This window comes from Archocentrus centrarchus, chromosome 21 (assembly GCF_007364275.1).
Source record: "Archocentrus centrarchus isolate MPI-CPG fArcCen1 chromosome 21, fArcCen1, whole genome shotgun sequence".
Taxonomy (NCBI): Eukaryota; Metazoa; Chordata; class Actinopteri; order Cichliformes; family Cichlidae; genus Archocentrus; species Archocentrus centrarchus.
This window is the reverse complement of record NC_044366.1, coordinates 4,015,506-4,032,533: the sequence shown is the minus strand read 5'-3', so window position 1 is coordinate 4,032,533 and position 17,028 is coordinate 4,015,506. Positions and strand designations below refer to the sequence as shown.

At 43.5% G+C, this 17,028-nt stretch overlaps 1 protein-coding gene across 2 annotated transcripts in view; it reads right to left on the bottom strand.

Annotated features, from left to right (window-relative positions):
* The window catches only part of mlphb (melanophilin b), a 48,866-nt gene that overhangs the window by 8,836 nt on the left and 23,002 nt on the right, over positions 1-17,028 (bottom strand). For both annotated transcript variants that reach the window (XM_030758867.1, XM_030758868.1), the window contains exons 7-11: positions 16,285-16,368; positions 15,685-15,823; positions 14,438-14,688; positions 7,610-7,693; positions 4,731-5,027 (exon numbers count right to left, since the gene is read on the bottom strand). In XM_030758867.1, coding sequence (XP_030614727.1) covers positions 4,731-5,027; positions 7,610-7,693; positions 14,438-14,688; positions 15,685-15,823; positions 16,285-16,368 — 855 coding nt within the window. The remainder of the gene's footprint in view (positions 1-4,730; positions 5,028-7,609; positions 7,694-14,437; positions 14,689-15,684; positions 15,824-16,284; positions 16,369-17,028) is intronic.

Genomic DNA, 17,028 nt, shown 5'->3' with positions numbered 1-17,028 from the left:
TGAAGTGGATTTAACATTACTGGACTCTAATTATATTCTATTATATTGTATGAGAGTTTATTCAAACTGTTTATCAGAGGGAAAGTGTGAGCTTAGCATTAACTGGCATAACGCTGTTACTGTTTAGCTGGTTTGTCAGCTGTCTGGAGGCGGGAGAGTCGCATGTCTGATCTGCTGACAATCAGTAATTATGACATATTGGGAATAAATCTGCATGTTTTCATGTGTTAGAGCCCTGACTTCAGTTCAGGAGATGAGGTGAGGAGGCAGAGGATGACATTTTATTAAGGTGCAGGTAGCATTATGTCTTGACTTCGTATTTTCGCTTCTTTCGTGACGATAAAACATGCTTCATATCTTGAGTCTGAAGATGCTTGCATGAGTTTAAATGGCCTACCACAGCAGGCAAATGCCTATGATTTCTCCTCCACCTTTGTTTTACTTTATATGTGACCGGCATCTCGTCACATACATTAACAAGCAGGGAGATGTCCACCGAATGCCACTGCATTCAAATATGGTGGGCGAACACCACAAACCAGCGCTCGCTCTGATGTATTTTTAATGGATTAATTGTAAGTTTATGAAAATGCACCAATTTGTTGGAAGATGTAATTACACACTAATCTATGTAAATCAGTTTTTTTTAAATAACCTCAAAAAATTACCGACTGCACCTTTGAAAAATGTTAAGTTAATCGAGCTAACGCCGACTGAACAGGCTTGTAGTGAAAAACATCACAAGTGAGCTTAAAGGGAACACAGTTGAGGAAATTTAGCACGAGAGCTAAGCAGAAGTTCCATCCATCCATCCATTTTCTTCCGCTTATCCGGGGCCGGGTCGCGGGGGCAGAAGCCTAAGCAGAGAAGCCCAAGCTTCCCTCTCCCCAGCCACCTCCTCCAGCCCATCCGGAGGGACCCCAAGGCGTTCCCAGGCCAGCCGAGATACACAATCTCTCCAGCGTGTCCTGGGTCTACCACGGGGCCTCCTCCCGGTGGGACATGCCCGGAACACCTCACCCAGGAGGCGGCCAGGAGGCATCCTAATCAGATGCCCGAGCCACCTCAACTGGCTCCTTTCGATGTGGAGGAGCAGCGGCTCTACTCCGAGCCCCTCCCGGATGGCCGCACTCCTCACCTTATCTCTAAGGGAGAGGCCAGCCACCCTTCGAAGGAAACTCATTTCTGCCGCTTGTATTCGCGATCTTATTCTTTCGGTCACTACCCAAAGCTCGTGACCATAGGTGAGGGTAGGAACGTAGATCGACCGGTAAATCGAGAGCCTCGCTTTTACGCTAAGCTCCCTCTTCACCACGACGGACCGGTGCAGCGTCCGCATCACTGCAGAAGCAGCCCCGATCCGCCTGTCGATCTCCCGTTCCCTTCTCCCATCACTTGTGAACAAGACCCCGAGATACTTAAACTCCTCCACTTGAGGCAAGAACTCGTTCCTGAGCCGGAGATGGCACTCCACCCTTTTCCGGCTGAGGACCATGGCCTCAGACTTAGAGGTGCTGATTCTCATGCCAGCCGCTTCACACTCGGCTGCGAACCGTTCCACTGCGAGCTGGAGGCCCCCCCCGTGATGAAGCCAACAGAACCGCATCATCTGCAAAAAGCAGAGATGAGACTCTGAGGCCACCAAGGAAGAAGCCTTCCGCCACCTGGCTACGCCTAGAAATTCTGTCCATAAAAATTATGAACAGAATCGGTGACAAAGGGCAGCCCTGACGGAGTCCAACACCCACAGGAAACAAATCCGACTTATTACCGGCTATACGGACCAAGCTCTCACTTTGGTTGTACAAGGACTGAATGGCCCGCAACAATGGGCCAGACACCCCATACTCCCGCAGAACCTCCCAAAGAACACCCCGTGGAACACGGTCGAATGCCTTCTCCAAGTCCACAAAGCACATGTAGACTGGTTGGGCAAACTCCCACGCACACTCGAATATCCTTGAGAGGATAAAGAGCTGGTCCAGCGTTCCACGACCAGGACGAAAACCGCATTGTTCCTCCTGAATCCGAGGTTCGACTAACGGACGCACCCTCCTTTCCAGCACCCTGGCATAGACCTTACCGGGGAGGCTGAGGAGTGTGATCCCCCGAAAGTTGGAGCACACCCTCCGGTCTCCCTTCTTAAAGATGGGGACCACCACCCCGGTCTGCCAATCCAATGGCACTGCCCCAGATCTCCACGCGATGTTGCAGAGGCGTGTCAACCAAGACAGCCCTACAACATCCAGAGCCTTCAGGAACTCAGGGCGAATCTCGTCCACCCCAGGGGCTCTGCCACCAAGGAGTTGTTTAACTACCTCAGTGACCTCACCCCCAGTGATGGTCAAGTCATCCCCCTCATCCCCAGACTCTGCTTCCACTACAGAAGGCGTGTCAGTGGGATTCAGAAGGTCCTCAAAGTATTCCTTCCACCGTCCGACTATAGCCTCAGTTGAAGTCAGCAGCACCCCCCCCGCACTATAAACAGTGTGAGTGAAGCACTGCTTTCCCCTCCTGAGTCGCCTGACGGTTTGCCAGAATCGCTTCGATGCCGTCCGAAAGTCTTTTTCCATAGCCTCACCAAACTCCTCCCACACCCGAGTTTTTGCTTTGGCCACTACCCGAGCTGCATTCCGCTTGGCCTGTCGATACCTGTCAGCTGCCTCCGGAGTCCCACAGGCTAACCAAGCCCGATAGGACTCTTTCTTCAGCTTGATGGCTCCCTTCACCTCCGGTGACCACCATCTGGTTCGGGGGTTACCACCACGACAGGCACCAACCACCTTGCAGCCACAGCTCTGAGCAGCCGCCTCAACAATGGAGGTGCGGAACATGGTCCATTCGGACTCAATGTCCTCAGCCTCCCTCGGAATGCTGTCGAAGTTCTGCCGGAGGTGGGAGTTGAAGATCTCCCGGACTGGGGCTTCTGCCAGGCGTTCCCAGCGCACCCTCACAATACGTTTAGGTGTGCCAGGTCTGTCCAGCATCTTCCCCCGCCACCTGATCCAACTCACCACCAGGTGGTGATCAGTTGACAGCTCAGCTCCTCTCTTCACCCGAGTGTCCAGAACATACGGCCGCAGATCTGATGATACGATTACAAAATCGATCATCGACCTGCGACCTAGGGTGTGTCCTGGTGCCATGTGCACTTATGGACATCCTTGTGTTCGAACACGGTGTTTGTTATGGACAAACTGTGGTTTGCACAGAAGTCCAATAACAAAACACTATTTGGGTTAGGATCGGGCAGGCCGTTCCTCCCAATCACACCCCTCCAGGTCTCACTGTCATTGCCCACGTGAGCGTTGAAGTCTCCCAGCAAGACTATGGAGTCACCAGATGGAGCACTCTCCAGCACCCCACCCAGCAACTCCAAAAAGGGTGGGTACCCTGAACTGTCATTCGGCGCATAAGCGCAAACAACAGTCAGGACCCGTTCCCCAGCCCGAAGGCGCAGGGAAACTACCCTCTCGTCCACCGGTGAAAACTCCGACGTACAGGCAGCAAGCCGGGGGGATACAAGAATACCCACCCCAGCTCGCCGCCTCTCACCGAGGGCAACTCCAGACTGGAACAGAGTCCAGCCCTTCTCCAGGAGACTGGTTCCAGAGCCCAGGCCATGCGTTGAGGTGAGCCCAACTATGTCTAGCTGGTATCTCTCAACCTCACGCACTAGCTCAGGCTCCTTCCCCACCAGAGAGGTGACATTCCATGTCCCAACAGCCAGTTTCGATAGCCGGGGATCGGTCCGCCAGGGCCTCCGCCCTCGGCCACCGCCCGACACACATTGCACCCGACCCCTACGACACCTCCTGCGGGTGGTGGTCCTGCAGTAATTATGACATATTGGGAATAAATCTGCATGTTTTCATGTGTTAGAGCCCTGACTTCAGTTCAGGAAATGAGGTGAGGAGGCAGAGGATGACATTTTATTAAGGTGCAGGTAGCATTATGTCTTGACTTCGTATTTTCGCTTCTTTCGTGACGATAAAACATGCTTCATATCTTGAGTCTGAAGATGCTTGCATGAGTTTAAATGGCCTACCACAGCAGGCAAATGCCTATGATTTCTCCTCCACCTTTGTTTTACTTTATATGTGACCGGCATCTCGTCACATACATTAACAAGCAGGGAGATGTCCACCGAATGCCACTGCATTCAAATATGGTGGGCGAACACCACAAACCAGCGCTCGCTCTGATGTATTTTTAATGGATTAATTGTAAGTTTATGAAAATGCACCAATTTGTTGGAAGATGTAATTACACACTAATCTATGTAAATCAGTTTTTTTTAAATAACCTCAAAAAATTACCGACTGCACCTTTGAAAAATGTTAAGTTAATCGAGCTAACACCGACTGAACAGGCTTGTAGTGAAAAACATCACAAGTGAGCTTAAAGGGAACACAGTTGAGGAAATTTAGCACGAGAGCTAAGCAGAAGTTATTTATTTAATCCACTCTTTGTTTTAGAAAATCTGGAGGAGATGGCTGGAGAGGAAAAATAAACCCAAGGCTTGAGTGACTTGATTTATGATTGCAGTTTGTCCTTGAATCGATTTCCTGCAGAGGTCGGATGGAATTTCATGAGCCATGCTGTTTTTAGTAAGTGCAGCATGCCAGATGTTTGTGATGTATATGTCACTCTGTAAACAAACTGGTAATGAATGGTTGTGTGCGCATAAAGAATCTGATTTCTTATAAAACTGCCACAGAAATTTCTACCTTCAGATAGTCAGACTGCTGAGGCCGCTCCTCCTCGAGCCCGGAGACCACGGTGCTGGCTCTGGATGTGGGTCTGGTAGGTATTTTGGAAGGTTTAGGATCTGCCTGTGGGCTCCTCCGTGCTAGGATTTCTTGGGGGGAGTGTGGCCTCTTGGGCTCGTCCTCATCATCAGAGGTCAGGCTGTGGTCACTGATGTTGTCAGTCATCTCGTGCAGCCTCTGCCTGAGCTGCTGCTCTTCCAGGTCCACTTCCTGACACTGAGGAAGAGGAGAGGTGCTGCTCGGAGTCGGAGGAGCCTGGTTGGGGAAAAAAAAGCAGAGACAATGTGACTGAGATAAATGTACATCCTGTATAGTGAACGTTTTTCTTTGGATCTTCAATGACCATCAACCTAATGGGAATCAGAATAGAAGCAGGATTATGATGCACCAATGCTCCATTACTGATGGTGTTTTCTGTTTTCATTTGGGTGCTCCAGTTTTCTTTCCCAGGCCAGAGACAGACTGTGATGTACTTTGGTGGCCTCGGACACCAACCATGTAATTGCAACCTAACATACTGGTTGGATTTTGGGGGGAACTTTGTAGCATTTCATTCCCCTGACATCCCAACAGCCATCTATCTATCTATTATCCATTAAAGCTGCAAATAATACTTAGAGAAATGCTCCACAATGCTCCATCATTGCACAGCAGCCCTGTAAAGCTTTGAATTTTCCCAAAGGTCGCCTTATTCTTTATTTATTTTTTAAACTTAATAGCCTTTCCAATAGTACAAACAAGAGTGGTGCTTTAATCTGATCTGATTGCTGCCTAATGTATAATGGCACACTAGCACTGTTTTGCTTTTGAAAAAGTGAAACACGAACCTTTTTAAGATGTGGGTTATGGCTTCATCACAAAATTCAGACACAGTTTTACATCATTTTTTCCCTCACATTTTCATTCAGACATACCCACAACAGTGACGGGGAGAGCCACAGGATGCTCGAAATTTTTTCCACATGTGCAGAAACTTTGTTGCATGTGTGGCAATGAGCAGTGTCAGCATTCAGTCCTTGTAAAGTGTAACCAAACTTCTGAACTTGTGCTTTTTCTGCAGTACCGTCGCTGGGAGCAGGGTCTCTGTGGGTGCATCTGCGCTGCAGTGAGTGATGGTCGGCGTGGCCGCCCACAGAAACAGATCTGTCTTAATCTTATTACAAATTAGAAATTGGGTTGATAAGATAAAATGCTATCATCTTATCTGATGTTGTTGCTGTTTCAGACATTCTCTATAACATTCATGTCTTGCATGAAAGACGTGTATTTCTAATCTTTGTGTGTCTGCATGAATTTCAGACTCGCACAGAGTGATATGCCTTTCTGGGTCCAATCTAAAGAAGAAAAAAAAAAAAAAGACCTTAACAGAAAAGCACCCAGGGTTGCTCAGTAAGACATGAAGCCGAGGAAAAGAGTGCATGTTTGAAAGGGGAAATACCATTTTTGGAACACTAATATTAAACAAGAAATTGACATCTGAAATTTTTTTCATCCATTTTTAATCATGAATTAATTAATTTTCATTTGAAACACTGTAACTAACAAGTTTAAATACAATTCAAGATCAAAATTTACTGGTGTTGCCCTGCACCCGTGACATTTAACTTTAGTTTTGTGGTAGGTTTTTTTTTTGTACCTTTAGCACAAAGCAACAGTAGAACGATGATGGGAGAAATGCTAACAAGGATTCCCACCATGATCTGGATGAGCTAGCAACCCTAAACAGGAACGTGCACGTATGAAAACATGAGAACTTTACTGTTCCTATGCTGATCACATGGGCAGTAACACAGACATATCGCGTGCAGATAGAACAGTCAGAACATGTGCTATATGCAAATTAATTTAAGCTGTGCTTTGCCACAACAGACAGGAAAAGCATGAGTCCATCAACTATTGCCCTCATTTGAAGTTGAATATCCATTAATTAGTGACTGAGCCTAAGTTCTGCATTTGTTTACGGTTTGCTGTTTTTGTGGCTTGGCTCAGTCTCTGATGATACTGGTGTGGGTTTAAGAGCTCACAGGCCGATTAAAGACAGACACTGAAGCCACATGAGGCCACACAGTGGATCATGAGTAATCCCCCACACCCCCACACACACCCCCCTTCTTTATCCCAATGAGCTGCAAATAAATTCTCATTAGTAGGAAGGGAAAATTTCATAAAATCACCTGTTGATCATAATACAGGTAAATCAGGTTTGGCCACTTGAGGGCAGTATTACAAGTTTAAATGCAGCCCTGACATTGTGATGTAATAAAAGTCAGATGCTGGCACACAGCTGCAAATTTAAAAACTCGCCCTGCAATGTCCTCTAAGTGTTCTAACACTTTACTAGAAGAAGAGCTGTTGAAACACAGCAGGGAAACTTGTCCTGCACAGACCTTTGTTAACATGTTGCTGTTAAATTCAAAAGAAGCAAATATTCCATCTGAACCATTTTCATGTAAATTCAGGCTTTAAATGATTTGAAAAATCCTCGCAGTTGGTTCATTCTTTCTTTGCATTTTACACATCATTTCAACTTTTTTGGGAAGTCAGGTTATAAATTGAAGCTGCAGCTTCTTCATATTTATGGAAACATGGCCATCGTATGACATAACTTGCTTTGACATGTGCACTTCTGGGGCCAATAAGTTTGAGCTTCAAATTTCAGTGTTTCGCTGAAATTGAGACAGTCTTGAGCCAGGATTTCTACATGGAAACAAGCTCTTTCAGTCTTTTTACTTTTGTTCATCTCCTCATTCAAGTCCCAAAGCTTTTTCTAAACTGCTGCTAAGAAGCTGATGATCATGATTCTTTGGCACCTGCGGTGTGCTGTCTAATAGGTGTACCTGGTCATATGTTGAGGTGACCTTCTGCTCTAAGCGGTTCAGTAGAGTCTCAATGGCTGACATCCGTCTGTTCATGTCGGTGATCTGGAGAAAGAAAAGGAGAATAAGATGAGAAACACGTATGAAGCTGCTTTAATAATGTAAAAAATAAAAAGTACTTAAGGCACATTACCAAATATATTTAGCTGTACTGGACAGTTAATGGTTTAAATAATACCACTTACATCTCTGAACTATTAAAGTAAATGCACTGCATTGGTCACTTCCACTCATACTGAACCAATCAAGTCACACTGGCACAGAAATATTCAGATGGTTATGATACAGCTTCACATGGTCTCAGCTCTCAGCCAAATCACCTCGTCCCCAAATCTGGTTTCACAATATTTCAGAGGTTCATGTTTAAAATAATCGGGATGAAACAGACCAGAAAATACATTTGAACTAAAAGTACTGAATTCACCCTACTCAGCACAAAATGCTCCTCATGTACAACATGGAAGAATAAATGTTCCCCTTGATAAATGGTCATAATGCAATAATATTTTTCCCCCATGGGACCCCTCCTTGGTGCATGAAGAATCATATTTAGATGAGGAAGTCAAGCAGACAGTCATCTGATGCATTTTTGATGTCTTGCCACAACCAAAATTCCTCTCATAGTACATCCATATCCAGCCTCTGAAAACCCCCAAACCCTAACACTATTAAAGTTAGGCACACACAACCTAAGCATAATTATTTAACTGGTGCAGTTTGTTATGGAGCTCAGATGGTCTGCTGTGAATGCTGCTAAGGAGAGAGTAAATGGAATTTTATAAGAGCTGAAAACCTATTTTTCCCCTATAATTTTCCATGCTTTTCATAGATTTCATCAGTGCATGTGAAAGAGATGTGTTCGCTCTGTCACTATAGACTGTATATCAAAGATGTAAGTAGGCTCTATACATTGTTGCTCTTTGCCATCGTCTTAAAACCTTATGTGATGAGCGAGAGGTGAATCTGCCTGAGAATCTGAGGGAAGCTGCAGTCTTATAGTCTGTGACCCTTCTTTATCCTCCTTTTTGACTCTAGTGTGAACCATAATTTAGAACAGTGGTTCCCAAAGTGTGGGCCGCGAGGGTACTGCAGGGGGCCGCAGTAATAACAGAAATTCAGTCTGACATTACTCACAAGTACGCACAGTTACATATTTATATAAAAAGTGAATTAAAACTGGTAATAGGAGGTGGTTAGTTTGTGATATTACTCATTCCTCTGACCTAAATTTACTGCTCTTGTATTGAAGCTCGTGTCCCAGTGGCAAGTATTAGTAATTAGCAATAAACAGTATTAGCAATCTATAGCCAACAGCCTGTGCTGTTTACGTTTTTTGAATCAATTTTTCAAGGAAATACATCACTTTCTTCGGTATGAAGATAGGCTTCTAGCCAGGAAAATTTCATAGGCCCCATGGGATTAATGGGTTTTTAAGTAGGCTGCAGCACTCTTGACTTTGGGAGCTGCTGATTTAGAAAATGGATGGTATATCATATTAAAAAACTTTGAAACTAATGATTGAGGCCATGAAGCCACGAGGAAAGTGTTTACAGATCAAGGGAGGCAAAAGGAGGTGTCCCCTGCTGGCAATTAGAAAGAATGTAAGTTTAAGGCAGTTCTGTATCAGCTTCTCTTTTCTGATCTGGAGGCATTTTTATACAGACCAAGTCTGTGACACAGTAGTGGGCGCTGTTGAGCTTTTGAATGCGTTTTTAAATCTATAAATGTACTCAAACATATAAAGCCCAGCTGATTATTTAGATGCAGGAAGTCTGCAGACGGTACAAAAGTCCAATCATCATTATGCCAGTGTTTGCAGTCATGTGCAAATATTTGAATGCAAAGCTCAGACACACCCATGCAGCGATAATGGAGGAGATTACCTTCGTCAATAATGTGAACTCTCAGTTACATTAACTTTTGTTTTCATTGAGCAGGTGTGTATTTACACTAGTTTTTACCTTTATCGCTGTCTCGTGCTTGTGGCAGGATGTTGGGAGTCTGCTAACAGGACACCACCTGTGGCACTCCCATCCTTTGATTCTTGTCTAGAAGCTATGAAACCCTGAGGAACTAATTACGCAGTGACAACTGTACACTTCATACAGGTTGACTATAACTGGTAGCTTATTGAGTCTTCGGCCACTGTGGAAGCAGTGATATCAACACGTTAGCAAAGTCCTTTAGGAAGCATGTCTTGCCACTGGGCAGCTGTCATCATAATGCCTCCATTCACTTATTTTGTAGTTGTTTTGAAGAATTATGTAACGTAACTTTAATTTTAAAGATTAATATAACTGCATATATGAACTTTAACAGTGTTGCTAACATCACCTGGGCCTATTGGCTTCCTTTGAATCGAGAACCCAAAATTTATTTTTGACTGTTGCTTATTTGTGAAGATTTAAATTTGTGAAGAAACCTGAGAGCAGGTTTTTCAAGGGCTGTAAAATGAGGTTTTACTGTAAAGCTGTTTGGTTGGATTGGTTGATATGGTGTTGCTATCCATAATCTAATACAGCTGGGCTGGGATCTGGTGACCGTGAAGATCACAGAGTATGATTCACATGATTTTCATCAGTGAGCTGTTTAGAAGTGTCCACATTTGTTATGTTCCTCGGCTCTTTTATTCAGGAAAATCCTTTAATTTTCCCCTCTTCTGTATATTAAACAAGCTGCAATTTTGCACAAAGTTTTTTTTTTTTAAAAAAACCTCAACTGTGCCCTGGGCTCATGCAGTCTGTGCTTGTTGACTTATTTTGATATGCCACAAACATAATCAAATTGCTAACGTCACTTGGGTCTATTGTTGGTTTCCAATCAGCATCAAACCAACAGACAGCAGCACCTGTACGCAAGATGGGTGACTGAAATGTCACGGCTGGTTTTGATGTCTGACAGAAACATGTCTGGGCTGTATGCTTTCCCCTGTATCCTGTTTGCATGTCTCTCCAGTGTGCTGCCCAGCTGTGAGACAAATTTGCCATGACAACATACCAAATGTATAAATCAGCACAGTGAGCCAGGTGGGGCTGATAACTGTGGACCTCGTGTTGTCGTGGCTGCTTTCCAGTTTAATCACTTCCTTTGTTTTCATATTCCTTATCTTTCAAAACTTCAAAGAATCTATTTACGGCCCGAGTTATACCTCGATATGAGTTCCAGACTGTGTCTGAATCAACTCAAAAACAAATGAACCCCAAACTGGCAGATTCACAAGAATAAATCCAGACTTATTGATTAGTGACAGCGGTCAGTAAAGCAGCCTCCTCAGAGTCATCTGAACTAATGGTAAACAAAGTCTGTTTTCTATCTGCTTCTCATGAACAGAACGACTACAGTTACTGCCGTGATCCTTTCCAAAGACTGCGTTTAGTGCTAACACATAAATAGACAGTGATGTAATGTATGTAACCTCCCTCTGATCTAGCAGCTGTCTCCACGGCATCACTCAGCTTGTCAGCCTGATGAACTTGCGTTGGTCTTCCAGCATACACGGCTTGGAAGGTCTGAAATATTAGCTCGTTATCGGTGTTCTTTGCAACTAATTTTTGTACCAGATCATATCGTATCAAATTTGAAACTATTCCTCTTTCATACATCTCAATAGGACCAAGATGAAGTTATTGTCCCATTTGACCACTTCTGCAGTTAGCATCAGCAACACACTGGATTCATGGAGGGATTATTTGGTTTTTGGGGTCAGATCTGACAGTGAGCTTTTTCTTTTGGTTAATATTAGCTAACACTAGCATTCTGCTAACAAGAACTAACTGCGAGTATGGTGGCCGGGTGTGGTTTGTTGGCTCAGCTGTAGGAGGGAGAGGTGGGGCAAAATGTTTGAGGGTGTGGCACCAGCTGGGGAAAGTGGCACACCTGCCAATTATTCTCTCCCCTTATACAGTAGGTATAGTGCAGAGGAAGGAGGATGTGCAGAAGCACAGCAGGCGGCTGTGCAGCGTCTGAAAGCACGTTAGCAGTCAGTACTCTGGAGAAGAAAGCATTTTCCTGTATGATTTATAATAAAGAACTGTGTGTGCAGCTAAGCAAGCTTCCCTCTAGAACAGCTTCTGTACTTGGCACAGCAAGCCATGTGAAGAGCAGGCGAGGCCGGCCAATTCGTTTTATACTCCCAGAATAACTTAACTGGCCATTTTCCAATGACTTTATCAGCTAATGTTAAAAACTAATCATAGCCAGATTCATGCAAAGTTACAGCTAGTTAGTTAACCCCATCTTGTATGTTGATGTTATCACTAAACATCTATGAATGGAGATACTAGTTTGCTAACTTGCCAAATTTAGTTCACCGACTAATGTGATCCATGATGCTAACTTACAATCATGGTAAAAAGAAAGTACACCCTCTTTCAGACATAAGGTTTCATTTATATCAGGACATAATGAAAATAGTCTGTAGCAGAAATTAGATGCATTCAGCCTCAGATGAACTACATATTAGTCATGAATTATAAAAATAAATAAAAATAAAGCAAAATGCAGAAGCAATGTGTGAAAAACAAAGTGCATCCTTGCTGCTTCCAAAGGAGTTCAGAAGGTAATTAGCAACCAGGTGCTGCTAATCAAATACACTTGATGACTTAATCATCAATTAACCATTAAATGAGCACCTCTATCAGAGCAGAAGTTTCGGCGCTCTGCCAGCCTGGAGCATTTAGGTGTGTTAAAACAATAAGGAGTGAATGTCAAACAGTATTGACTTTAGCCAACATTTGCTTTGCTGTATAATCAGTACAGGGGGGGGGGGGGGGGGGGTAGCCAGCTAGCTCTAAGTAACTAGCAACTTTTTAAAATCAGCTTTGTTGCATCATTCTGGTAATCAGGTACAGTATAAATGCTGATCTCTCAGCATGATAAATGAAAGAGTACATACATTAGTGCAGCATAATAGTGCAGGACAGTCTCCTGAAAGTCTCACTGAATTGGCTGATGCTAACTTGAAAATGGAGTGCGATCATTGGGCAACATTAGTCTGACTGCAGGTCAATTAATAATCATCACCGTAACCAGAGGTGGGAAGTAACGAAGTACAAATACTTCCTTACTGTAGATAGATTTTTCAGGTATCTGTACTTTACTTAAGTATTTATTTTTCTGAGTACTTTTTACTTTTACTCCCTACATTTTTACACAAGTATCTGTACTTTCTACTTCTTACATTTTCAAAACAGACTCGTTACTTTTTAACAAGTCAGAGAGAAGTTTGCATTTCCGGTCAGTGCGCCGTCAAACATCAAACGATCTGAGCCTAAACGGAGGAATAATAACACATAAGAGACAATCGTACTGGCGTATCCTCCATCACCGGGGCTTATCGGGTACAAAGGGATTAAATACGCAAACCCATATAATTAATGTATCATTTATAGCGCTATAACCAGGGGTTACAGCGGGCCGGACCGAGTCCGTAAGTTGCGCTGCGGGACATAAATAGCTTAGCTTGCGCTACTGAAGAGGAGCGAGCACGAAGGGAGTAACGTGTGGCAGGTAAATGCAACGTTTCTAAATGCTCAACAAATATCAGCAAACACACAAAGTGTGTGCAGTTTGTCACACAGTGTATTTACAGTAAAGCTCTGTGTTGGTGCACAGAGGCTGTGTTCATGGTCAGAGTTACAGGTTACATCAGTGCAGCAGAAATGAGTTTGAATCAAAGCTGCTGATGCTGAGATTCATTCACTGAATCCAACATTTCTACAGCCTGTATGCTGTCAGTGTAGGGGATGGAGATCAGCTCAGAGAGCTGTGAAATACTGGGTTACATCTTTGTGAGTTCAGTTCGTCCACTCAGAGCAGCAGCAGGTCAGCTGATCACAGTCTGCACACCAACATCATTTACTGCAGCTACAATAGAAAGTTGTGATTCTTCTCCCCATGCAGAGCCACTACAGCTGATCTTAGGGTTCCTCCACCTTCTGAATCCCACTGTAACCCCTGAGTATCCTCATGTTGGTGTTTAGGTGGAGGCACAGTCACCCTCTACTATGGAGGACACAGAGAACAGAGCTGGGTTTAAATTCCCTTTCACAGTTTGTGTCCTACATAACAGATTCAAGCTGAGTGCATTCATTAGGATTAAAAATTAGATTGGAATAATGTTTCTATTCTCATGTCTTATTTTATATTATTACAATAATATATAATGAGGTTCAGTTAGCTTTACAGAAAAATAGCAGGTAGAAACGTCCTCCAAAGAACTACTCTTACTTTCTTACTTTGAGTACATTTCAGAGCCTGTACTTTTTCACTTTTACTTAAGTAAAGATGTTGAACCAGTACTTCGACTTTTACCAAAGTATTTTTTAACACAAGTACTTGTACTTCTGCTTAAGTACAAAATGTCAGTACTTTTGCCACCTCTGACCGTAACTGATAACAGTCTTACGGTATCAGCTGAATTTTTGTGCGTTCCTTGTAATTAATCACCAAATCGACCCTTTTTGAATTTCCCCGCAACAAGAGAAGTGAAACAACTACAAAAATAAAGACTGGTTTCTGCCAAGGGAAAAAAAAAAAATCACAAGCATCAAGCTTTTATGAACCACCATTAAAACCACATGGGTTGTTAATAATGTGGACTCTCACAGCTTTATGTCTCAATGTTTGTGTGTGTTAATAGGAGTGGAATGCGGGCAAAATGTATAACAAAAGCCAGTGACTTTTCTCTATGCACATGCTTTACAGCATGAAAGACAATTTATGAGTGTCTTAACTGAGTGTAATGTAACGACCATTTCGTGTGATGTTAATATGAGGCATATTAATGACCTGTGGTGGAGAGTTTGCCGAGTTCAGGCTGTCCTGAGACGTTTGGCGGCAGAGGCCTGAATGAGACTGGTAGAGCGGGTACGGCTGGCAGGGGTCATCTTCCTCTTCTTCTTCTGAGTCCTCGGGGCCAGGCAGGTAGATGCTGCTGCTGCATCGGGGGCCTCCGACGCTGCCGCTGCCGCATGAGGAGTAGCTGAGCTGGGAGATGGAGCAGGATGGGACCGTCTGGTTCTCTGAGTACACCAGGTCATCTACACAAAGCATCTTCAATGTCACTGGTCTCATTATAGCCGTGAAATACTGGCTAATTGCTCACAGGAAGGCATATACTCAGCAGTGTACCAAAAAGGACATAAACCAAATTAGGTTAACTAAAATTAGCTTGAGTTTCCTGTCCGAACCACCTCAACTGACTCCTCAGCGGCTCTACTCTGAGCCCCTCTCGAATGACTACACTCTTCACCCCATCTTTAATGGACATTAAAGATTTAATGATTATGGACCTGTGAACTATGATGTCTTGGTGCAACGTGTGCTAATGGACATCCTTATGTTTGAACATAGTGTTCATTATGGACCAACTGTGGTTTGCACAGAAGTCCAGTAACAGAACACCACTTGGTATCAGATCAGGGAGGTTGTTCCTCCCAGTCATGCCCCACCAGATCTCACTGGCATGGCCCATGTGAGCACTGAAGTCTCCTAGTAGGACAACAGAGTCACTGGATGGAGCCAGTATGTTTTTTTCTGCTGATCTGCACTGAGGAACAGTTTTGGGGGCAGGTTTTGGTTGGCTTTTTGGTATTTCTTAACTTCTTAACACCCAGTAGGGTGACCTGTCTAGGCTTAGGGGTATCGGTAGGGTTTGGATGTGGTCTGCGTTCAGCTTTTTTTTCTTTTTAGAGTTTTTGCCAGTTTGTAACACCCAAATGAAAAGTCTTTAACAGAAAAAAAAAGTAATGCCAAAATCTTCTAGATTTTGGAAATGTGTCTATTTAGCATGTGGCTTGACTAAAACCATAACCCAACCCTAGACAGACAGCTGGTGACCTTGTGGGAGTTAATATGCAGGTTAAATACAAGAGCCTGTATATGTTGTTCTTACTGAGGTAGAGGTTTGTGGTGATATTTGGGCATTTTAAACAGGACACTTATGTTTTTAAACTAATAACTTGCAGCTCTTTTTTTCAGTGCTTGAATGCTTTTGTATAAATAATATGCATTATCATTTTTAATCCAATTTCTACCTTGTGGCGTAATTTCGATGTCCAGCTCTTTGTGTTGTTCGTCCAGAATCTGGTGAAAAACGGTGGCCATATCTGCCTCAGCAAGCACCGATTCCCTCCCGCCTACATCCATGACCATGATGTCAGGATCGCTCAGAGCCTGGAAATAGGAATGAAGAGCCGCGAGCACAGATTATTCACCAGGACTTCTGCTGGTTTTCAGGCTCAGGTAGACACGTGGTCAGGAAGAAAGAGAAGGTGGGAAAAACTCTAAATTTACTGCTGCTTCACATTTATAACAAAAAGCATAAATTTAGAACTTTTTACAACACAAGAGAATCCTCTGAAACTGTTTATTGCATTTACAAATGTGCTCAGTTAATAAACTGACAGGATGAGTCAGAATCCACACACACACACACACACCACATTTGGATGTACACAGAGATTATTGTGGTCAGATATGAGAATGAATGACGACAGTGCAAATACAGCACTGTCTAGCCAAATTAGACAATGTCTGGCAAAGACAGAAATCAGAGGCAGATGGTCTTTGTTATGGTTTACAACATGCAGATTAGTTTGGTTTAGTTGTGGTTAGTTTAGTTGTCTAGTTTGTACCTGATTTGACTGTCCTCTTGACTGGTCAAAGTCCAGTTTGAAATCAATGGGATCAACAGTTAACCTCCTTTTGACCTTTTTCGTCTTTGGAGAGCACGAAGGAGAAACACCATCACCAGCAGAGAGGAGACAGAGTAAGGAGAGAAACCCTTGACATGACAAAAGGCTGGTTTCTCCAAACGCTCAGAAATCAGAAGTACTTACTGTACCTTTAGGGGCACATTGGCTTGTGACTCTCTAAGGTATTGCCATTGTAGCAGAAAAGGTGCAAGTATGCGCCTTCTACTGCTAATTAGCCCTTTATATAACATCTGTGTTGATTATAGAAACAGAAATGGACTTTTACTCACATACGATGATCAAATACTACTACAGTATGGTGCTGATATTCAGAGAAAAAATCTGGTCCAAGTGAAATGTTGTGGTTGCCAAATAAACATCTTTTCCAGTTTTATTTTCTCTCACTTTTCTATTTAAATCTCAGAGAATTTCTCTAATTTTTCTAGCAATATAGTTTTTTCTTGTAAACTTGTGCCTTAGTTTTCCATTCCCCTTGTTACATTTTTTTTTTTTTACCTGAAATTGTCCAAATACAGAGACCACTTTATTAGGTACACCTTGCTGGTGCTGGGCTGGACCTCTTTTTGCCTTTAGAACGACCTTAATTCTTGGCTGATTAGATAACAAGCAGTTGAACAGGCATGCCTAATAAAGTGGCTGAGAGTGTATGTATGCACAGTTTTT